Source organism: Aspergillus tubingensis, assembly GCF_013340325.1.
Source record: "Aspergillus tubingensis WU-2223L DNA, scaffold_15, whole genome shotgun sequence".
Taxonomy (NCBI): Eukaryota; Fungi; Ascomycota; class Eurotiomycetes; order Eurotiales; family Aspergillaceae; genus Aspergillus; species Aspergillus tubingensis.
The window spans coordinates 1,367,173-1,390,243 of NW_023336289.1; the positions used below are offsets into that span (position 1 = coordinate 1,367,173).

Below are 23,071 nucleotides of genomic sequence, written 5' to 3' on the forward strand. Positions count from 1 at the left end.
ACTCAGCATCCAGAAGCGCTATCCCAGTCAATACGTACACCACCAATGTCGCTCCCATAGTGCGCCTCAGTAAGGCGAATCGGCGATACTTGACTCAAACTCTCGTCCCATATATACAACACGGCATGCGACAATTACCAAGGAACCGGATATCGTTCTATTGATTCCTTGTCTGAGTTTGCCCGTTGAAAGCAAAACGATTTCATACCTTCCTAACTCGCTCGCAGAGAGGAGCTGAATTGTGGGCTCCAGCTTCCTCTTAGCCCAGCAGCGAGCTGCCGTGATGGCAAGCGACACCGACCTGAGAAATCTCACAGGGTACCCTCCTATGCCCGCTCGGCGGCGATAGGCTCATGCCTCCCTGAAGACCGAGGCTCTCTTCTTCCCCATTGTCGACCTTGTGTCGCCTCGCACGAAGGGCGACGTACTAACTGTTAGTGCGGCCGCTGGCATTGTTTGTATGGCTACCAAGAAGGAAATGCTGAAGACTGCTTGCGCAATGGTATCGATCTTTAATGAAATACAACTTCTATCTTGGCCTGATCGGGCTCGGTATACAAGGTGCTAGCTGTGCAGGCGCTTCACTGTCTGAAGCAAGGAAATGGCTCAGAACGCTGTGCCCGTTGATATGGCGCAAAGTTTACGACACACTAAGTAATGCAGTGTCGCATATATACAAACCGTCTATACCTCGGCTGAATACGAAGAAATTAAAGTTGGCGTCGGACCGGCGTCGCAGTTGGCTCACCAATTACCTATAAACTACTATTGTCTATTTCTGTTCCTAGTTACTTCCTGCTCCTTAAGTGCAAGTTCCCTGGTAGGCTTAAGGTAGCCTTCCCGGGTAACCCAGACGGAGCGTACTTGGGGCCTCTAGGCAGCGTCTCCCTGAATACCATATAGGTCAAAGTGGTTCTGGCCTAGGTAGAATCCGCCTTCGATCTAGCCTTCCCGTCGGATCTCCAAGTGAAGATGCCTATGTAGCTAATACCTACGTAACCGCACAAAGCGGAAGCACTCAGGTGCATGAGAGTTAGTCAAAAAGGATGTGTGCCCACAGCCGTACGGCTAGCCCCTTCTTGACTGACCCACCTTTTCTGAAACTTGCTGCAAACGGTTCTCTTGGCAGCATATGCCAGCTGGCAGCTGTATTATCTTCTGGCCCAGTTGCGCCCCACAATCCGCAGCTTGCTGCACCTTTAAATAATGCAACTCTCAGGTTAATCCTGTTTACCCCTACATGAGCAAGGTTTCAATAGGTAATGAGGCTCTTACCTTGCGACATTCTGTACTGTTGTACGTGCCCGAGAGTGTGTTACTCATGTTTAAGGTATATCATCCTAACCTGTACTTCAAACTCCTTGGTTTCACAGAGCTATTATTATTTCCTCTTTCAACATATATTCGGGGAAGGGAACCTAGAAGCCTAGTGTATCGTAGGTAGACAGGTAGAGTCCCTCACTGATTCAGTAAAGTCAACGATACCGAGGTCCAAACTGTATGTGATATAGTATAGAAAGCATATAGTAATATTACATATTATGAGATATGTTTGACGAAGCTGAACACAAAAGTCTCTAGTTCATTAGATCATACATGCTCATCCATAGGATGCATACTAATTTTAGTTATATACATATTCTTGAAACCTCTTGCTTAGGTCACTTTGTCTGGAAGCTCATCCAGGAAAGTACTACTACCACTACTAGACCACTACTAAATGTACGATCATGATTTTCAGGATTAAAGTCACCCAAAGTCGGGGCCTCCACTGATCAAAATCCAGAAGAATGACCTAAACCCCGACATCATTGAACTTACCATACAGGTGTACCTTGGCTTCCCGCTGTTTATATTAGCATTGAAGTGCGCTTTCTAGACCACTTTTACTTCAGCTAATAGGATGTTGAAGAGTAACGAAATATCATGGTAAAACTATATACCTAAGCTTTAGTGACAAGAAAGCATATTCAGCATTGACTCGAGAAGGAAAGTACAAGCAAGGATCAATATTCCCAGGAAATCTACTTGAAATCAATCCAATCATAAGTAGGCCGTCCCTCTTACAATAGTCGACGTCGTCCCATGGAGAGGCCTTTCAAACATGTGCTTCCCGGTAAAAATGTAGCTATAGTGGCAAGTAAGTATGACATATAAGTAATCGACTAAGGAATGATAGGAATAACCAGATGTTCTTCTGTCTATCCCAAATAGGAGATGTACTGCTGTTGAGACATTGTGTCACCCCTGCTGCCTGGTAGCCGTCGATATATCAACTCAGTCTACTTGGCAGAATTTTGTTTTGACAAACTTCTATACGAGCTATATAAATCAAATGAACAATGATAGTGACTCACAGATATGATGAATTCAATGCATTTCAAGTCCTTGCTGTTTCTTCGGTTGTAGGGCACTGAAGGCGAAAGGGCCTTTTTTTTTAGAATCCAGAAAGATTTTAGGTAGATAAGAGCTGAGTTCTTCCTTGTACTGTTTCTCAATCTCTTGTGAGTAGAGAGTCTTTTGGGAGAAAGGTAGGAGATGGCGTGAAGCGAATGAAGGTTGGGAGATCCTAAGCCTTGGCAAGGGTACAATCAAATGAATTTAGAAAAAAAAAAAAAAAAAGCCAAACTACATAGCCTCATTGGATTGATTCATGCTATTAATATCAATGACAAAGGGTGAAATCATAGTCCATGTCGAGCTTGTATCACTTGGATGAAATCATCCCAATACGTCGGTTCTCATTCAATCAGTGGGATATAGTACTTTAAGAGTGTGAAAGGACCCGAAAATCATTTTTAGAAGGAAGTACACTCGACATCACCTCACAACCCTTTGAAAGTTGTGAGTAGTTGGGAAGCGAATGAGTGACTGGATGGAAGGTATATGGACTGGTGACACAGTCGCATTCATTAAACACTACAGTATCACTATCACACAGGACTTGGGAAATCCGATCTGGAGCTCGGGACCGGTGGTTTCTGACTAGTGATCTCCTAACCAGCAATCAGCAACTTATGCATTGAGCTTAATCCTCTTCAACTTGATCTTGACTTGACACGGGATATGAAGGCCCAATCTTGCACATCGCTGCTACTACCCAGGTGGCCTGGGAAGGAAGGAAGCAGACTTCAGGATTGATGGGTGAACTGCACCGTGTTGAGGGCTTGCAAGATAGCCTGGTAGGCTTTAAAAAGGTGACAACTCCTCTGTTTATAGCTATTACCACCGTCTGGGCTGTTTGTTGGATGGTGTCACTGCATATATCGAAATCGATCGGGTGTCCTAGTATACTATACACACAATCTAGCTATCTTGGATAAATGGCCTTGTGGGGTACATCATCCCGGCATCTTTCTGCCCGTATTTAGCACCCGCCTTTCTGACCGCCATTGACAGGGAAACCCCATCAAGAAAAAAGCAAAAAAAGAATTTAGTCAGACCGAGGTTCGACTGGGTGGCAGTAAGTAGGGATTCTCAACTAGTGACCACTCCTTTCCCTTCGCGAAAGACTCCTTGGTGGCTTCCTTCCCCCAGGAAAAAGTGTCGGCTGCACAATCGCAGAAGCTAGACAGAGGATGCGACATCTGAAAAGAGCTTAAAACTATCAATCTTGACCGCCCTTACCAGGGAATGGATGGAATGTCTCTCCGCTAAAGAAAGCTTGAACGGCACCGCCAAAAGTCGCGCCGCGCCGCGCCGCTCGCGCCGCTCCAAAGCTTTTTTCGGCGACTTTTTTTCTAAAATTTTCTGTCTGACAGATTGTTCCCCATTCACTCCCTTCAGATAATTTCTGCTGTCTCTACAGCTCTTTGTCAGGTCTTCGGGTTTCACTGGGAGACTGATTTCTTTTATTTCACTCGAAATGGGCGACTCGACTTCGCAATATACTCCCCCAGGGCGTAAGAATGCCCCCGAGGATTCCGAAGAGGAGAATCGATCGGAATTGGAAATCCCTTCGACCCCTATAACACCTTTAAATGGCGCCAAGCAGAAGCTACAAATCAACAATACAACATCTGGACGGAAGAGGAGAGCTCTGGATAACACCACTGGAGACCGTAATATATCGCCTGCTTCACCGAAAACGTCTCTATCATCGCGGCATAATACATCCACCGATCGTCCGTCAAAGCGCAAGAAGGTCCGCGAGTCCAAAGGAAGCCAGATACAAAACGGCAAAGCAGACAAGGCTACGCACAAGCCCGACGTACTCACGCAGGATGTACCTTCAACTTCACCTTCCCCAGGAACAGAAGATTTGATCGCCCCAGACCCAGGAAGCAAGGACCAAGAGAAAGGATCTGCCCAGGAGGAATCGGAAGCAAATTTGAACACAACATCAAAACAACCTTCCGAGAAGTTCAAAGGCCTGGTGGATTTCAAAAAGGGCAAACGCGGTTCGGATGCCAGCAAAGGGAAAGAAAATAAATCAACTGGTTTCTTCACGCCAGAAGAAGTTAAAGCTCTGGAATCCTTCAAGCTAGATTTTTGCACCACCCACGGCATGGCAAGCGACACCTTTGACCTCATGATTCAGCATTCAGAAAGGGACAAGTCGAATCCCTTCCCTTGTCCCACGGATATTACCACAAAAGTGGCTTTCTGGAAAAACATCTATGAAATTATCCCACATCGCGATAAGAGATCGGTTTATCGGTTCATGAGACGACATTTTCAATGTACAAACCAGAAGCCACATTATTGGACTGCCGAGCAAGATGACGAACTTATCCTGCTTCATGAGCGCCATGGGCCCAGGTGGGCTCACATCGCCAAAATGATTGGTAGAAGCGATGACGACGTGATACAGCGGTGGAGAAATCACCTCGAACATCGTCAGACGATGAACCGAGGGCCCTGGTCTGAATGGGAAGTAGGTGCACTACTACAGTATCTACAGGACTGGTGGACCCATATGAAGAACCTGGGCCACGAAGTTGGCCGCGATATCTATGAGATAGATGAATCTAAGATTTCTTGGGGAGAAATCAGCAACCGCATGGAAAACTGCCGTTCCAGGCAGCAGTGTGGAGACAAATTTCGCAAGATTAGGCGCAAGGTCTTGACTCGGCGTAGCATGGGGAATCCGGATGCTTTCTACGACCCTGTTGTGGAGGCAAAACCACCCAAGCGTCGAGGTAAATCGAAATCAATCACGCCTTCTCAGAGCCAATCAAACAAGCACTTCAAAAGTTCCGAATATGTTGATTCCGATGACGAATCAGGGGAAGAAGGAACCGAGACCGACAAAATTTCCAGTATGGATCGATCAACGTCCAAGACTGATGACAATTCGTCTTTAAGGTCGCTTGAAACTGCACCGAAGAAACTGAACAATCCAGTTCATTCTCAGGAAGACAGCGATAGGCCCGACCCGGATACTTCCATCTCCGGATCAGAAGAATCAAATTCCGAGTCAGAAGCAGAGAAATCAATTTCTGATAATGATACCGGTAGTACTCGTTCAGTACAATCGTCTGGAAAGGAGCAGTCTTCGGGGCACAAGGGCATTGGAAGCCTTAAAAGACAACGGCGGTGATTGTGGACAGAAGCCTTGCCCGGGGGAAGTGAACAACGAAAGAACTCACTTTGAAACCGCTTCCTCCGCTTCCTCCGCTTCAAGAGGCGATCCGATCCGCAAGTTGCGATTTCTTAGCCTACCATCACACCAGCAAGCATACCGAGACACCAGCAGAAAAGCTAGCTAGCAACACTCGGACCGAGCAACATTTGGAACTGGCCTCTTGCCAAGCCCGATATCTCCGATGTTATCTGTGTCATTTGATGGATCAATCATCAATGCTCACATTGTAGAAGATGTACTGGATCGGAAACGGCAGCGGATATTTGCGGGTGACCTGTTTTGGGCCTGGGTTCCGTGATGCGTAGGGTCCATTTTTGGCGTTGCGGAACCAGGCAACATAACTTAGCCAGCGGCACGCGCCGTTTTCGGACGTCCTTCTAGAAATAGATAGTTGCCAAAGGGGCCCGGAGATGTCACGGAAAATGATGGGATCTGCGTCCCCTGCCGTCAATGTACGGTGAATTTTAGGGAATAAAGACCTGTGTACATTAAGAAAGAAAGTTGTGTAGATTACACGGAGGGATATTACTTATTTAAATTCCATTTGCTGTATCCAAATAGACAGGTAGTAGATAGTAGAGAGTAGATTGATCGATCGATCGATCGATGGCCGGCCGGCAGAGAATTGGCAGACATTCACGTGACCGCTGGTCCAGAACTAACCCGCGTTTCCTTTTTCCCCCCGTCACAAAAGTCAAGACAAGCCGTGTGCTACTCGGGACTAGTCTCAACGTTAAAACCTGCGAGATAGAGTCCAGAGATGCTGATTAGGCTCCAATGAAATTGTCCGTGGACAGCATGTCTCTTAATTCCGCGCTCGACCGATCGGCATAGCGCCTTTTTACCCTCCGGTTCTTCTGCTGATACTTTTTTCTCTTTTCTTTGCTGCGCCAATCCGGCCTCCTTTGTCGAATTGTCAAGCTTCCAATCGAATTTTTATTCCCCCCCCCCCCCAGCAACCACCATAAATCAAGTGGGTGCTCACCGATATAGTGGAGGTCTAACAATCTCGGTTTCAAAGCTGGCCACTTTATCACCACCTCCCCCAAGACCATCTCATCCAACCGAGTCGTCATTCCCCCCCTCCGCCGCTGGTTTCGCCTGTCTTGTCTTCTTGCATCTCGGGCCTTCCCGTCCTCTCTTTCTTCTCCACGACCTTTCTGTGTCCCCTTATCTGCGCCCGGCCTCCAGCATCCTCTCTTTCCTTCCAATATAGCTCTCCTCAAATCATGTTGATCCTCGTTTCCTCAGCTCAAAGTGCTGTTGCGATTGTGGGTCTCTGACCTGCAGCGACTTTGGCCTGGTCTGCGTCTTCTTTTTCTTCCGCCTAGTACATATTGATCGGCAACCAGCCGTCTTCATTCGGCAGCCCCTTCGTTCTTCGAACCTCCTATCCGTTATTCTCCTACCGATACAGTTTCCCTCCCTGCAAATCCAAAGTGTCCCAGTCGGTGCGGGTGAAACCGCAGGATGTTTTCCGCCGTGCTGCGGCGGGCGACCTCGGTCACTTCACGCTTCACCTCCCACATTCCATGGCTAAAGAATCTGCGCATGAATTTTGTTCTCATCCACTATGTCTATATCATCGCCACCGCTTTGCTTTCCTCAGTCATCATCTATCCAGGGGCTAATCTAGATTACACCGATGCCCTCTTCCTATCGGCCGGCGCCGCCACTCAGAGCGGTCTCAACACCGTCGACCTTAATACCTTGCATACCTACCAGCAGATCGTTTTGTATGTGGTCTCCATGCTGACCACTCCCATCTTTATCCACACTGTGCTGGTCTTTGTGCGTCTGTACTGGTTCGAAAAGCGGTTTCAGCATGTCGTTAGCGATGCGCGCGCCCTTCGCCATACTCGCTCCCGCCTCCGTACTATAAGCGAAGATAAGGATGGTCAGTCTTCTTCCCGGGAAGAGGCTGGGGTCGCTGGTCGGTCCATCGTCGTCCTGCGCGACACACTAGGTCAGTCGGGGAGCCGACAGCAGGTCAAGGAGAAATCCGGCGAGGACTCGCCTCCCGCCTCTCCCACCGCGCGGGATCCACCCGAAAATTTGGGTGAAGATGCGAACAATGCCCTCAATCAAAAGTTAGCAATTGGACTGGGAAATAGTCTAGGAAACCTTCGTGTTCCGGCTCAGCTGAGCCCAGAACATCACATCGCATTCCTGGAGAATCAACGGAGGAACAAAGGCGCGCTGCGGATACCTAGCCCTCGGGAGTATGACAACGGTGGCGCACCCCAGGTATTGGAGGAGGAAGAGGAGGAGACAAATCGACCTGTTCGCACGTCTAGCAACTCCTCGAGTTCCGAGCGCAGCCCATGTGATATGAGCAAAGAAGACGAGAATGGCAAGGATGAGGACGACGAGGACGAGGATAAGGACGAGGATAGGCCGCGCAGACTTGATGGGCCCCATATCACGATTAACGAGCCAGATATGATTCGAACGAGGACGCGGAACTCTACTTTCCCCCGATTAGATACACGTCCCACTTTCCGTGAAACAAAGAATGATAGCGATGCCTCGCAACTGGGTCGCTTGACATCGCGACGACCAACCTTACACAACCTTTTCCGCACTCTTACGCAGGAACGTGAACGGTCAACACAGCCGTATCTCAGCTGGAATGCCACGGTTGGTCGGAATTCAAACTTTGTCGACCTAACTGAGGAACAACGTGACGAGCTCGGCGGGATCGAGTATCGGGCATTGAAGACTCTGGCAGTAGTACTAATCTCCTACTATGCCTTCTTCCACATTCTTGGCATCCTGTGCCTCGTGCCTTGGATTATGACCACACACTGGGGCAAGGTGGTCGAGGAAATCGGACAGGGTCGCCCTTGGTGGGCCATTTTCATGGCTCAATCGGCTTTCAACGATGTCGGCTTTACTCTCACGCCAGACTCACTATCATCATTCCAGAAAGCGATATTCCCGCTCCTGCTCATGACTTTTTTGATCATTATCGGGAATACAGGGTTCCCTTGCATGCTGCGCCTGATTATTTGGGCTCTGTCCAAAGTGACTCGTGCCGAAACCCCGCTATGGGAGGAACTCCGCTTTCTGCTTGATCATCCACGTCGATGCTTCACTCTACTCTTTCCGAGGAATGCCACGTGGTGGCTCTTTGCGATTCTGGTGGCCTTGAATGGTATTGACTTGATATTTTTCATTATTCTGGACTTGAATGACTCGGTCGTCACATCCCTGCCCACTGGTATCCGTATCGTGGACGGTCTGTTCCAGGCCGCCTGTACTCGAACCGCCGGATTGGCTGTTATCTCTGTATCAGACCTACACCCGGCTGTGCAGGTGTCCTACTTGATCATGATGTATATATCCGTGTTCCCCATTGCCATCTCCTTACGGCGCACCAACGTCTACGAGGAGAAGAGTCTAGGCATCTACGCTTCTACCGAGGATGATGAGTCGGATGAGAACCAGACAGCGCCCAGCTATATCGGAGCGCATTTGCGCAAACAGCTCAGTTTTGATCTGTGGTATGTGTTCCTGGGCCTGTTCATCATTACTATTGTGGAAGGCAAGCGACTCCAGCAGCAAGATGAGTATTCCTTCCAAGTGTGGTCCGTGCTGTTCGAAGTTGTCTCAGCGTATGGCACCGTTGGTCTTTCGCTCGGGTATCCCGGAGTCAATGCATCCTTCTCCAGCCAGTTTCAGGTTCTCTCCAAGCTGGTCATAATTGCGATGCAAATCCGAGGCCGTCATCGCGGCCTGCCCTATGCCTTGGACCGCGCCATTCTGCTCCCTTCGGAATCCTTGAATCAGAATGAGATCGCAGACGCAGAACGGCGCATGCGCCGTCGCACCTCTAGTCTTAGTCAGATGTCTATGGACCGCCAGCAATCCCAGGGTCGACCGGAGCACGGGGCTTCTACCAGTCTCGACCCGAAGGACCGCGCAAGCCAGACATGGAACCATGGCGACATTATCCGTCGCCAGTCGACCATGCGGTCACAGCGCTCGCAGCGCTGAAAAGTATTTTGGTTATGGTGGCATAGTTTTGCTTTTTAGACCTGGGTGGGAACTTGTCCGTTTGTCTGTTTTGTCTCGTCCTTCCGTTTCGGCAGCTTGCGGGCCACGCCAGAAGTCTCGTGATATATAGCAGTTAAGGATCCGCTCTGCAGTCGGTACCTTACCGGTGTTCCAAACGAGGAGAAAAAGAAGCATAAATGGCTCGAAAGAATCTCGGTTCAGGCCAAACTCTTTGACCTGATCGATTCTTCTTGCTATATAAGATGCTGTCCATGCAGGGTTCACTTGGCCACCTGAAGCAACACTATGATGCTAAAGACGATTGGATCACTGAGCGGACGGAATACAAACCTTTATGTACATATACGAAGTTGATAACATACCCAAACACAACACTAGAGAAATATATAGATTGTAAATGAGTGTAACAACAGCCAGTTTCTACCTTTACTCCTTGCCACCGGCACACAGCCAGTTGCCTACAAGCTATCAGTCTTCGTCCTGGGTACTTGGCCCTGATGTTTCAGGAAAGTAAATAAAAGCACGCTTCGCGCCCGTCATTCAGCAGTCGAAAGTATCGAAGTACTCGATTTCATCGAACACTGTTTCTGTTCTTGCTGCTGTATTATTATATGGCGATTAATGCTGTCTCGATAGTCTCTATACAACCCTGGCAGTGTACTTGTATCAAAAGCTGGGCCGTAAAATACGAAGGCTACGCATTTTTGTAAGTTATACCATCCTTTCCCAAGATCATCAGTCAATGATGGAATCTACCATGTAGACTAACAGGTTGTGACGATTGGAACGAACCTGGTATAGTTATGTGACCCTCCTCGGACTATTGTTATTCCCTGCAGCCTGGGAACCTTGGTTCGATAGCGGGGACATCCTCACTATCAACTATCTACTACTACTCACCATCTACTATTGGTATTACTACGGGATCATCCCCCCTCAACTTCAGGAACAGCATCGGCAAGCCACCTACGTATCTCTTCTTAGCTCTGCTTTGCTGTAATAATTTCAGAGCTCCTCAATCATGTCGGCCCAGGAACCAGATGATTATTACGACTTCGGTTCCTTCCGCCGACCGGTCACCACCTCCAGCCCTCAGGCTCAACTTTGGTTCGACCGCGGTCTCATCTGGACATATGCCTTCAATCACGAAGCAGCGGCCAACTGTTTCCAAAAAGCCATCACACATGACTCGACCTGCGCGATGGCATACTGGGGTCTTGCATACACCTTGGGTCCCAACTACAACAAAACTTGGCAGTCCTTCGACGAGCAAGAACTCGAGGTCGCCGTGCAGCGTACCCACGAAGCTGTCGCAGAGGCCCAGACGCACGCCACAACCACCCAACCCGTGGAAGCAGCGCTTATCGCAGCCCTGCAACATCGATACCCTCAGAACGTGGCGCCCGATGACTTTAACGGCTGGAACAAGGAGTACGCTAACGCCATGGAATCTGTTTACTTACGCTTTCCCAATGATTTAGATGTGGTGGCTTTGTATGCGGATGCTCTCATGAACTTAACTCCATGGGCCCTCTGGGACTTACGAACTGGTCAGCCTGCAGCTGATGCGCATACTGTGCAAATCAAGAAAGTCTTAGATCTGGCGCTGACCCAGGACGAGGCGCTACGACACCCTGGAATCCTGCATCTATACATCCACTTAATGGAGATGTCCAGTGAGCCGGAAGCAGCACTCAGGGTAGCAGACCATTTGCGGGGGTTAGTACCTGATGCAGGCCATCTTAATCACATGCCATCGCATTTGGACATTCTCTGTGGTGACTATCGACGGGCGATTGCATCGAACTCTGATGCAATTCGAGCAGATGAAAAGTTCCTTGCCCGTGAGGGCGCAGTCAACTTTTATACGTTATATCGATCGCATGATTATCACTTCAGAGTATATGCGGCGATGTTTGCGGGGCAGTCGCAAGTTGCGTTGGACACGGTAAAGAGTCTGGAGTCATCCATTCCAGAGCAGCTCCTGCGTATCGAATCCCCGCCTATGGCTGACTGGCTGGAAGGCTTTGTGAGCATGAAGGTGCATGTCCTGATTCGCTTTGGACGTTGGGAGGATCTTCTTGCCCTTGAATACCCGCATGACACGCAGCTATATTGTGTCACCACTGCAATGATCCAGTACGGGAAGGGAGTGGCGTTGGCTGCGCTTGGGAGGATAGATGAAGCGAGTCAACAGAGCGCGCTGTTTAAGGAGGCTGTGAAGCGTGTACCTTACAGCCGAATGTTATTTACCAACAAGTGTCTGGACATCTTGGCTGTGGCTGACGCTATGCTGGATGGAGAGCTCGAGTATCGCCGTGGCAACTATGACGTGGCCTTTACCCATCTACGGCGATCTATCACGCTGGATGATGGGTTACCATATGACGAGCCGTGGGGGTGGATGCAACCGACCCGTCATGCGTACGGTGCGCTCCTGCTAGAACAGGGACATATCCAGGAGGCAGCAGCGGTATACCAGGCTGATCTTGGATTTGACGACACGCTGCCTCGTGCGAGGCAGCACCCGAATAATGTATGGGCGCTGCATGGATATTACGAATGCCTGAACAGACTGGGGCGAACGGCTGAAGCTCAAATCGTGAAGCCTTTCTTGAAACAGGCAGTTGCAACGGCCGATGTTTCAATTAGATCGTCGTGCTATTGTCGTCAGGGAAATGCGGCATCATGTACTACGCAAGAAGCTAAACCGCCGGCCGCTCGATTCTAGACAGTATATCCATTGTTTTGTTCTGTCTTTAGATTGATATACCCCATCAATTTGATTCCTCATGCTCATTAACTCGCTCGAAGAGACGAGGATAGACGCAGGCTGCAGCTCCCTTATAGGCCCATCAGCGAGTTACCATACTTTGAAGCGACTCTGAGATCAGACCTTACCCAATGTCAGGTTACGACTCTTGCCGGGTAGACTTTGACACCCGCCTCGGTAGCGGGGATTTATTATTTGAAACTGGAAATTGCTTTCAACCTCATAAGCCTTGCGTCGCCATCAGGAAATGCTCATTGAAGACGACCCTTCGTGCAGGGTTATCCGCTTGGCCGGGAAGGCTTACGCCTCTGACCATTTCCCCCTCCTCTGTGCGCAGGGGTTGACACTACACCCGTACATCTTTGGGCAAGCCTACAAATCGCATCCATTTTGCGTTTGTTTGCTACAGCACTGCCATGGTCTCTCAAATTCAACTCTGCTTCTCAGCAAATACAAGGGCCGACTATCGAGATTAGCAACTTTGCTTCATCGTCACGTATATATACTTTACTATTCTAACTCACTGTCGGAGGCTCATAAAGTACATGAAGGCTCACATGAAGCTGAAGGCGCAGGCTTCCTGAATCCAGACATTCCCTCAGCAGGCCCTGGCGTTGGTAGCCAAGCTCATAGGCAACTCATTGTCCTAACCAGGGAACCAGACTAGACAGGCCCGAGGACAATCTCGGAAATAGTAACTCCAGGAGCCAGAGCTACCTTTAACTAGGTGCAGATTAAATCCGACTCTCTTTCTTGATTTATCGTTCTCATACCTTGCGGCAATCCCTAGTTCAACTACTCCACTACTCATCCCCACCCACATCGCTGGTCCATATAATAAAACCACGACATATGTCTTGTCGCACATAGGAACTCCCCATAAAGAGATACTGGACCCTGATGTCAGTGATAAGGTTCAAAAGTTCTTTAGTAAAGTCTCTAGCAACGTTTCCAGCTAATATCGCTGTTATCAAAATCCTCTGATGAGAGATTCTGGCCTTTACATGCATGCCAGTGAGGATCGTATGAACTTCAGTATGTAACATCATCCAAATCATCCAACGGCAAAAGTCTGCGACCTTGAAGCCTTTGAGGAGAATGAGGATATATGGACCATATGTTCTTCAAGTATCTTCGATCTTTCATTATGTTCATACGCGCTTTGCAAAGTAGATAGTGTATATGTTTGTCTTTCGTCTACCTCTTGAACATTATTACTGCACAAAATACCTGTCCTTCGAGATCCTCGTCCGTACTTTCAGACGTGAGTAATCATAAATCTCCTGAATATTTCCACCTCTATGTCTTTCTGTTCCTTCTCACTGAATCTTGTAGCCGGTCATGATTGTATTATCCAAAACGATATACTGTCCGGTATTTGCACTTCTATCTCTGTTATAAAAATGTAGGGACCATGGCAGATGTGTATATTTCTTCCTAGTCTTGATCTTCTTTAAAATGGTCAGTTTTGTATACATTGTAGGCACTGTTAATTGGCCACTGATACTCAGAATCATCATTCCCTAACTGATGACTTTCCGTTATGAGACCGTCGTACCCGTTTAGTGTAGAAGGCGTGATCATGTTAGCCTTTGTTATCAAACTGAACATGATAGCAGCAAACGGATTGCTAGTGTAGCATATATTTCAATGTATGACTGGTTACCCTTGCTCAATATTCACTGGCACTGATTACCTAGTACCGATGGATGTTACCTTATTTTGGGTAGCAAACATGTGTTAGTGACAACAGTAGATCATTTTATTGATTCCAAATATAGTGAATATGTATTTGAACCTATTTCCCTTGGCCTGGGATTAGTGGTCTACTATTAGTAGCACTATCAGTAATATTGTCTTTCGAATCTATCAACACCTAAAATAGATGTATACTACATCCAAATCAGGCCTTGCTTCTGAAGGATGTTATTTGTTGGCTGCTGAGTTGATCAGGTATCCCGGCTAGTGCTGACCGCCAGCCCAGCCTGCCCCAACATCCTTTATTTAAACCACTCAAATGGTGTCGTTGACCTTGCTTTCCTGAAACCTCGAAACGCCTTTTCATGATGGAAGGCTTCGGCGAAGTGTTCCTTGCGCGACCGGAATACCAAGTCATCAGTGAGCTGGTACAGAATCCTGATGTCTCACCAGCCGAGGCAGTCCAAAATCTGCTTCGGGTGCGCGAGGTCTTACACCAGGAGGGAGGGGAACCCCCGACTGAGATCGATGGCACACACACATGGATTGCCATGGTCACGGTTGTAAAAATTGCGAATCTTACTCCAGCTGCGCAGCAGCACAAGCTTATCGAATTCATTGCCCATCTTCAACGCACCAAGATTGTCGATCCTGACACGGGCCAAGAGCCAACGTCAGTGGGCATGAAGTTATGGACTGAACTCCCCTATCTCGGAGTCTACTTGAGGGATATGTATTCTTTCACATACGACCCCAGTACGTTACACCTATTTACTTATATACTTCTTCTCTTTCTCTCCTTCCTTCTTTCTTATTGGCGGTTGATTCCACGGCTAACCCTGCAATTGGCGTCACGTACAGAGTACGCCCAGCAGGCCGACGATGATCCCCGGATGGAGTATCCTCCACGCGAACTCCAGGAGTGGGAGAATCGCAATGCGTTTATGGCGCAGCTGACCGCGAAAGCAGACCATCTCGGCCATGCCATTGACGCATCACTATATGCGCTGTGGGCGTGTCGAGAAACGTTTGAGGAATGCGATCCGCTGGTGGAAGAGGCCGTGCGTATCTCATGTATCTGGTATATCTATGCCGGTCAGCGAATGTGGGAGAACTGTCAGGTCCAACGAATATTCGGAGACGCTGATGATCCTCCTCCGCGACCGCGCTTCACAATGGGAAAGTGGCATCTTTGGAAGGATGGCTTGAAGGCGGCACAGCTTCTGTTCTCTCGGGTGAGTACGCAAGAGATGATACAGAAGGCGTTGGCAGAGATTGAAAAAGCGGAACGTGGGGAGTGAGATTGCCCTTATATCCAGTCGTGGAGTTCGGGATGTGTTTAGGTCGAAGATCACTTCAGATCTACTGTTACTTGTTGGCAAGACGATAGTGGCAAAGCATAATATGGAGCTTGCAAATTGGATCACATTTTTCTTCGGGAGGTATCAATACATGGGGTAATAACCGCCTGATCAAGACTGTTGTATGTTGCCGAGTGCGTATCAGTACTTTGGTGATCAGTAATGTCTTCATCCAACATAAATCTTATTCTCGTGAACCCGAGGAAGTTTCTCAGTGTAGTAGGCATTTGATGCCATTGTATAATCCTATCCCCATTATCTGAGGTTTTTCGTTGGGCTGGGCTGGATGATGGTATCTAGTTAACTACTTACTACCTAGATCTGATCGGTGCCTTATTGGGGGTGATTGTGATCACGTGAAGCTCCTTGTCGCAAGTCGATCCCCCCCACCACTCACCCGCGTCCGACGTCACTTACTACTACTCTGGTCGCCGTTTCGATTATCTTTCCGCATAGGCGCTGCGCGCTAACAACCGAGAATACATATGATGCTGGTGCGGGATTTCACCAGCCTCTGCCTTCATTATGGAGAGTCTGGATGAAGTGTCCCTCTCCCGCGAGGCCGCGGAAGACAAAAGCCTCGGTCCACTGGACGACCAGTCCTCCAGAGCGGTGTCCTTGATAGATACCAGTTCGCCCAACTCCACCTCAGATCTCCACCTCCCTTACGCCGATGCCTCGTTTACCTCCGGCTCCAGCACCAAGTTCCCAGAAGAGCAGCCTGACTCGGCCCCTCGAAGCTTTATCGATCACGAAGATGGCCTCCGATCACCTCGCGCAGCCTCCCCATTCACCCCATTACATTACGCATCCCCAGCAGTACCTGCCCTGAGTGAAGATGGGGTGGAGGCAGGAGATGAAGAGCCCCAGGTTGCAACATCCTTTGAGCGGGATTCTACGCCCACCTCGGCGCAAAAGCAACGCTCGGCCTTCTTCGACACCGGAGGAGAGGAAGGGATCAATCGCATGCACAAGTTCTCCTTGTACGAGACAGCCACCCGATTCTACATGGTGGGAATGGACTTGTCGGATACCCGATTTAGGATTCTCAAGATCGATCGAACGTCGGAATCCGGGGACCTCAGCATTTCAGAGGATGATATTGTTTACAGCAAGCGGGAGATGAGCCAGTTGTTGGATACGATCGATGATGGAAATAAACGGTCGGGTGGGTTGAAGCTGAAGTGCAGTGCATGGGCTTTACTAGGGTTTATACGATTTACGGATGCTTACTACATGCTTCTGGTGACCAAGAGAAGCCAGGTTGCTATGCTCGGAGGTCACTATGTCTATCAGATCGATGGAACGGAGCTCATCTCGTTGACGACTTCAAGCTCGTCTCGTCTCCGCCCGGAGAAGAACCCGGAGGAGGCGAGGTATATTGCCATCTTAAATAATTTGGATCTAACCCGATCCTTCTACTTCAGCTATTCTTACGATATCACCCACACTTTGCAGCACAACATTTGTCGGGAACGCACCGCCAACCAGGACGGACACCCGAAACACCTTCAGCAAGACTACAATACGATGTTCATTTGGAATCACCATCTTCTCGGGCCGGCCCTCGAAACTTTGAAAAATCCTTGGGAATGGTGTTTACCAATCATTCATGGATATGTTGAACAGGCAAAGATGTCAGTGTACGGGCGGTTAGTTTACATTACGATCATTGCGCGACGCTCTCGGTTCTTCGCAGGGGCCCGATTCCTGAAGAGGGGCGCGAACGATCTAGGCTATGTAGCAAACGATGTTGAAACGGAGCAGATAGTGTCCGAGATGACAGCCACGTCATTTCATTCTCCCGGTCCAAACCTCTATGCTAACCCACTGTACACCTCTTACGTGCAACACCGTGGGAGTATTCCGCTCTACTGGACACAGGAAAACTCAGGGGTGTCTCCCAAACCTGATATTGAACTAAACTTGGTTGACCCCTTCTACTCCGCTGCTGCACTACACTTTGACAACCTTTTTGAGAGATACGGCGCACCAGTTTATGTGCTCAACCTGATAAAATCGCGAGAACGAACCCCACGGGAGTCCAAGTTGCTCAAGGAGTACACGAACGCCATCCAGTATCTGAACCAGTTCCTGCCCGAGGATAAGAAGATTATCTATCAGCCCTGGGACATGAGCCGTGCTGCAAAAAGCAGAGACCAAGACGTCATTGGAACATTAGAGCATATCGCGGGCGAGATTGTTCCGAAGACCGGCTTCTTCAAGAACGGATATGATGCAGAGTCTGGCTTGCGTCTGCAAAATGGCATCGCGAGGACGAACTGCATCGATTGTTTAGACCGTACAAATGCTGCTCAATTCGTTATTGGAAAGCGCGCCTTGGGATACCAACTTCACGCTTTGGGAATTATTGATGGAACGACTGTGGAGTACGACACCGATGCTGTCAACTTATTCACTGATATGTGGCACGACCACGGTGATACCATTGCAATCCAGTACGGAGGCTCGCATCTGGTAAACACTATGGCCACATACCGCAAGATCAACCAGTGGAGTAGTCATTCTCGCGATATGGTGGAGAGTTTCAAACGGTACTACAACAATTCATTTCTCGATGCCCAGCGCCAGGAAGCCTACAATCTGTTCCTCGGGAACTACATCTTTTCCCAAGGACAGCCGATGCTGTGGGATCTGTCGACCGATTATTACCTGCACCACGCTGACCCGCGATCCTGGTCCAACAAGAGACGTCCCAACTACATTTGCTGGTACACTCCTGAGAATCTGAAGGAAAAAGAAGTGCCACCCCCTCCGCGACCTCCAAAGGAACCTCTCTCTCACTACGACGATTACTGGCTCGAGTACTATAGGCCATTAGCCGTGTCGTCATTCTCGAAAATCTTTTCTTACAAAATGAACTCAACGCTCCGCTATCTGCCATTCCGGCCTGGTTCCGGCGCCCCGTACGACATTAGTCCGTTTGTTCCCCGGATCCCGCACGATCAGATCAACCGGGAACGACACCCACCACGTAGCGTCAAGATCCAGGAACCGCTTAAGACCTCCATCGATCCAGCGGGCCGCCCACAACTCGGTAGCGCAACATCCCAGTCCAGCTACAACTGGATTCATCAGCCGCCTTCCGCTGATAAATTACCACCGTCTGCAGGTATTATGAAATCTACATCATTCGGACTGCCTCACTCCTTCAGTTCCATGCATTCTTCTCAGGAGTCGACGGTCACCACTCCGAGCAAAACGCAAATTGCGCAGTGGACTCTTGGCCAGCTAGTGACCGACTCGCTAAACCCGTCTGTGACCGCTGCAGAAGGAGAAGAATACGAACGCTACATTAACCATCCTTTGAAGGTTCCACTTGTTGTGACCTCTGAAGACGAGTTGACTGCCACTTCCATTCGTGAGCATGAATCCAGTCTGGATTTACTGGAATATGCAAATAAGTGCAACGTAGAGGAGGCCACTCTGGAAGCTAATGCCGAGGAGAACCTTGCGGATTATGCTGAGTTTTTGAATGTCTCGGAGGGAGGCCTGACTGTGGTGGCCGAGGATTATGAGAAGAAACGTTATAAGCGCTATCGACAATGGCTGAGGGGCAAGAGTCTCTTCAAACAGCGGGTTGATATGTAGCCTCCTGTCATGCGTTGTTGTCTTTCATGATTATATAAAGAATAAAATTCAAACCGATCCTATAGTCAATCCAGACGGTACTTTCTGGCTTTCCGGCTAATCGAGCCCGCTATACAGTTGTGCTAGCAGTGGATATAGACAGTCCTCACTGTCTGACCCTAGTGTCGGCTTGAGCATATTCGAAGTTTCGTCATGTTCGGCATAGGGCAGATTTCACCTGGCCGGTGAATAACCCGAAGACGATATGGCCTCATAATTATTATACAAGTACTTATACTTTAGTAGTAGCAGTAGTAGTAGTAATAGTAGTATACTACCGATCTATCGGATCATCTATTGCCCCGGATCCGTCTTGGATTGGGGCTAGTCGGCAGCCTCATGTGCGCCGGTGCTTTCTCGCTCCCGCCCGTCGGCCCCCCTTAAGTCTACTATCTATCTAGCCTTCATTCCCGATAAGATACCACCTGGTTGTTGTACAAGGGAGTTCGCAGCTTCGATGCATCTTGCACTTGCAATATCTTGACAGCACGAGGTCTAGCCCCTTCAATTCTCTGGTACCAGCCAACCTCTGTTTGGATCCATGTGTCATCGACCCTTCCGACTGTCCCGTGGCCCCTCCCGGTCGCTGCATCACGTGCTGCTCCGATAGTGACGTCGTACTGGTACTGCTTGGTCCTCGCGCTCTTACAACAGTCGAGGATCTCGCGAGGGCTGCCCGTCTCTGCGCAGCACACCAGAAGTTGGGCCTCCAGGAGCAACCCTCCTCCGTTCGATGCCCGCGATTTGTGGCCACCTATGGATCACCGCGGTTCTTTTTTCTTCTTTCTGGTAGTTTTCTACCTGCTTCTGAGCTCGCAGTCGCATTCACCTCTGGTCTCTCAGGATGAAGAGCACCAAAGAGAGCTTGTGAGGGAGCGGAACGCGCTTCACATGTTGAATGAGTCTAAGTATGGCGACTTCGATCCGGGAACCGACCGATGGCTCCCATTTTCGGGTGTCAGGAAGAACGATAGCTATGCTTGGGATCTTCTTCCAGATGTTCAGGACAGAGCTCGGTTTCAGCTGCGGTCCACCATGGCTGAAGCGGGCTTGAGGCCTCCCAAGGCCCTTGCCGTGCCTGACGCTTTCTCCGGTCTTAACTTGACCCAATTACTCCTCCCAGTCTATCGTAATGCGACCGGTAAGCTGCGCGGGGAATGGGTACGCCACAAACAGAACAAACAACATGCCCTGTTGAACACGACTGCAATTGCACTGGAGAACGAATACTTCACGCATGAGTTCAGTCACAATGTTACGGGGGATAGTGGCACTTTCTACCTTGATCTCCGGGAGGGCGGTGGTGAGGAAGTCCAATTGCCTGAGGGCCAGGTTCGGGAGATCCGAGCAACTTTGGCTGTGGAGAGCGGCGATTTCTGGGGTAACACCTGGTATCTGTCGCTGTATGGTGTTCATTTCCCGGAGACGGGCGCTATCATCTTGACTACAACCAGCGAGAAATTTGGTGGCGTATTCGCATTACCACATTTGATGATGTCGCCAGACGCATACAACCTCACCCACCAGCTTCTCGTCAAATCCCTCTCGGACACTATATCTGAGAAGCAGAATCGACCTCCTACCCTATTTCCTTGGTCCTCACTTGTCGGGACGGAGCAGGTGGAATACCCTGCTCCAAAATGTGAACATATCGTCTACCTCCAGCTGCATCCCGTCGCGATTCATGGCTACCTTACAGATAAAACGATCATCGAGCAGATAGAACAAGAGCTGAGATATCCAATGGGAGCCCCCATTCCGTCTCCTCCGCCCTTAGTTATGTCAGCCGTCGTGTTCTCGCCTGATTGTGGGTACATTCTAGAGACTAAGGGAGCTCCTGACTTCCCACCGACAGAAGCACTCTATCTATCGGGGCCGAAGATGGAGGAATTTGGCAAATTCTCTGCTCGCATCATCTTTATGATCTCAGCCTTTTCCGTTGGCCAGATCGCATTACTGTTGCGTCAAATCAAAGAAGCATCCACGCCATCTACTAGGAGCCGGATCAGCTTCTACACGATCGCGCTCATGGCGTTCGGCGATTCATTCGTACTTGTTTTCATGCTACTAGAGCTTTATCCGGCCGTTTCTTTCCTTGTTATGACAACAGCATCCTTCTTGACCTTCCTCTCGGTCAGTTATATCGGAATGAAATTCATGATGGAAATCTGGGCAGTTCAGGCCCCGGAGCGAAGAGAGCAAGAACGTCGACCGAATCCCACTACGCGATCAGGGAACCTTCCACTCCCTGCTACTACGACTAGAGTGACTGATACTGGCGCAACGCCTATCATTTTGACCCCCGACCAGGACCCTCCATCAGAGGAAAACGAGCCTCCTGCGAATCGGGGCGCTACGCCGACTGCGCAGGATACACGAGGTGATGTCGGTGCCATGTACGCCCGGTTCTACTTTATCTTGTTTGTCCTCCTTATCATATCTGTCTGGTCTTTCATTTGGCCAAACCGTATGGGAGCCATATATGCTCGGACCCTCGGATTTGTATATCTATCCTTCTGGGTACCCCAGATATATCGAAATGTTATGCGCAATTGCCGCAAAGCACTGCGCTGGGAATTTGTGGTTGGCCAAAGTTTCCTTCGACTCTTTCCATTCATCTACTTTTTGACTGCACGCGGGAATGTGCTTTTCATTCGGCCCGACTCAACCACAGCCCTGGCACTGGCTGGCTGGGTGTGGGTTCAGGTCTGGGTATTGGCTAGCCAGGACATTCTGGGACCTCGCTTCTTTGTTCCTAGTGGGTGGGCGCCACCCGCCTATGACTATCACCCCGTGCTACGCGATAGCTCTGGATCCGGCGATGATCTTGAGTCTGGCGGAGTCCTTCCAATCGGGGCCTTGAGGGCTGACGAGCGGGAATACTCCATGGAAGCCAAAGATGAAGATAAGCAACGGGCGAAAGATAAGAAGAAGGCAGTATTTGATTGTGCCATCTGCATGCAAGAAATCGAGGTTCCCGTCCTTGCAGCTCCGGGCGGTGCTGGCAGTAGCAGCATGACGGACGGGGCCACGAGTCTCCTCAGCCGACGGACATACATGGTCACCCCATGTCGGCATATCTTCCATAGTACCTGTCTCGAGAGCTGGATGCGACTTCGATTGCAGTGCCCCATTTGCCGAGAGTCTATTCCACCAGTGTAGGCTAATGGGAAGCACGAACTGTACCTGTATAGTCTGCATGGCCGGATTATTCACAGTTCTCCGGGGCCCTTTGGTGGCGGAGATAGACGTTCTCATCTGTACTATATTCTCCTAGCTACTGATACCGTGAGTGACAGGTCAGCTAGCAAGTTGTATTCAGTGTAACAAAGCACCGATCCGATGTATGATGGCAATAGAATATGAATACTTGATCGATAGGTCTGCAGAGATATCATGAGGTATTGTAAATGTCTGTCCAAGCAGAGTACTTAGATCTTCTACTTACCTACAAATAGAAGTCCAATAGATCAATAGCCCGAGTGCGTAGTAGTAGTATCTCACTTCGAGTCTCAAGTTCATTTGCACAGCATCCCGCGATAGCAGCCAAGCGACATGGAACCGGATTTCAACCTTGATTCGCTTACTTGGATGCCAATACTATCAAAAAGGCTTTATGATCAATTCGCTGATTGCTGGATGAATGCATCCATTATCTAACCCCCGCCGGGGGTAAGTATAAAGCCGGTCAGTGGGGTTGATGATATGCAGGTGTATATGATACTCAATTGTAAATCTACCCATTACTAGAACTGATGTCATCATGCACTATACCTTATAACTTCCCGATAAGAGTGTATTACCATAATATCGGAAGTGAGGCCCAGCACCCGGATTCATTTAGTGCCGTTGAGTGCATAGTAGCCGGTTTATGTCCACCGGTTGGCAGATACCCGCGTCATAATCGCTTCTATTCTACTACAATTGCTTTGCGCCATGATATGATTGATTTACTTATGTTACTCTAAGATCAGTGATAGC

The 23,071-nt window shown here is 49.2% G+C and overlaps 6 protein-coding genes across 6 annotated transcripts; all 6 read left to right on the forward strand.

The window, feature by feature from the left end:
- Nucleotides 1-3,865: 3,865 nt before the first annotated feature.
- Nucleotides 3,866-5,542, forward strand: AtWU_11286 (MYB DNA-binding domain protein; the record flags this gene model as incomplete). Its single annotated transcript, XM_035506386.1, has 1 exon — nt 3,866-5,542. One exon carries the CDS (start codon nt 3,866-3,868, stop codon nt 5,540-5,542), a length of 1,677 nt encoding a protein of 558 aa, XP_035362279.1.
- Nucleotides 5,543-7,057: 1,515 nt separating this feature from the next.
- AtWU_11287 (potassium ion transporter) lies at nt 7,058-9,586 on the forward strand (the record flags this gene model as incomplete). Its single annotated transcript, XM_035506387.1, has 1 exon — nt 7,058-9,586. The coding sequence occupies one exon, from the start codon at nt 7,058-7,060 to the stop codon at nt 9,584-9,586; it is 2,529 nt and encodes an 842-aa protein (XP_035362280.1).
- Nucleotides 9,587-10,628: 1,042 nt separating this feature from the next.
- Nucleotides 10,629-12,338, forward strand: AtWU_11288 (TPR domain protein; the record flags this gene model as incomplete). Its single annotated transcript, XM_035506388.1, has 1 exon — nt 10,629-12,338. The coding sequence occupies one exon, from the start codon at nt 10,629-10,631 to the stop codon at nt 12,336-12,338; it is 1,710 nt and encodes a 569-aa protein (XP_035362281.1).
- A 2,108-nt stretch (nt 12,339-14,446) lies between these two features.
- On the forward strand, nt 14,447-15,379 carry AtWU_11289 (DUF3632 domain-containing protein; the record flags this gene model as incomplete). Its single annotated transcript, XM_035506389.1, has 2 exons — nt 14,447-14,834; nt 14,940-15,379. 2 exons carry the CDS (start codon nt 14,447-14,449, stop codon nt 15,377-15,379), a joined length of 828 nt encoding a protein of 275 aa, XP_035362282.1.
- A 585-nt stretch (nt 15,380-15,964) lies between these two features.
- AtWU_11290 (phosphatidylinositol-3,5-bisphosphate 5-phosphatase) lies at nt 15,965-19,051 on the forward strand (the record flags this gene model as incomplete). The annotated part of the gene is made up of 1 exon (XM_035506390.1): nt 15,965-19,051. One exon carries the CDS (start codon nt 15,965-15,967, stop codon nt 19,049-19,051), a length of 3,087 nt encoding a protein of 1,028 aa, XP_035362283.1.
- Nucleotides 19,052-19,846: 795 nt separating this feature from the next.
- dscA (ubiquitin-protein ligase dscA) lies at nt 19,847-22,252 on the forward strand (the record flags this gene model as incomplete). The annotated part of the gene is made up of 1 exon (XM_035506391.1): nt 19,847-22,252. The coding sequence occupies one exon, from the start codon at nt 19,847-19,849 to the stop codon at nt 22,250-22,252; it is 2,406 nt and encodes an 801-aa protein (XP_035362284.1).
- Between the last annotated feature and the right edge of the window lie 819 nt (nt 22,253-23,071).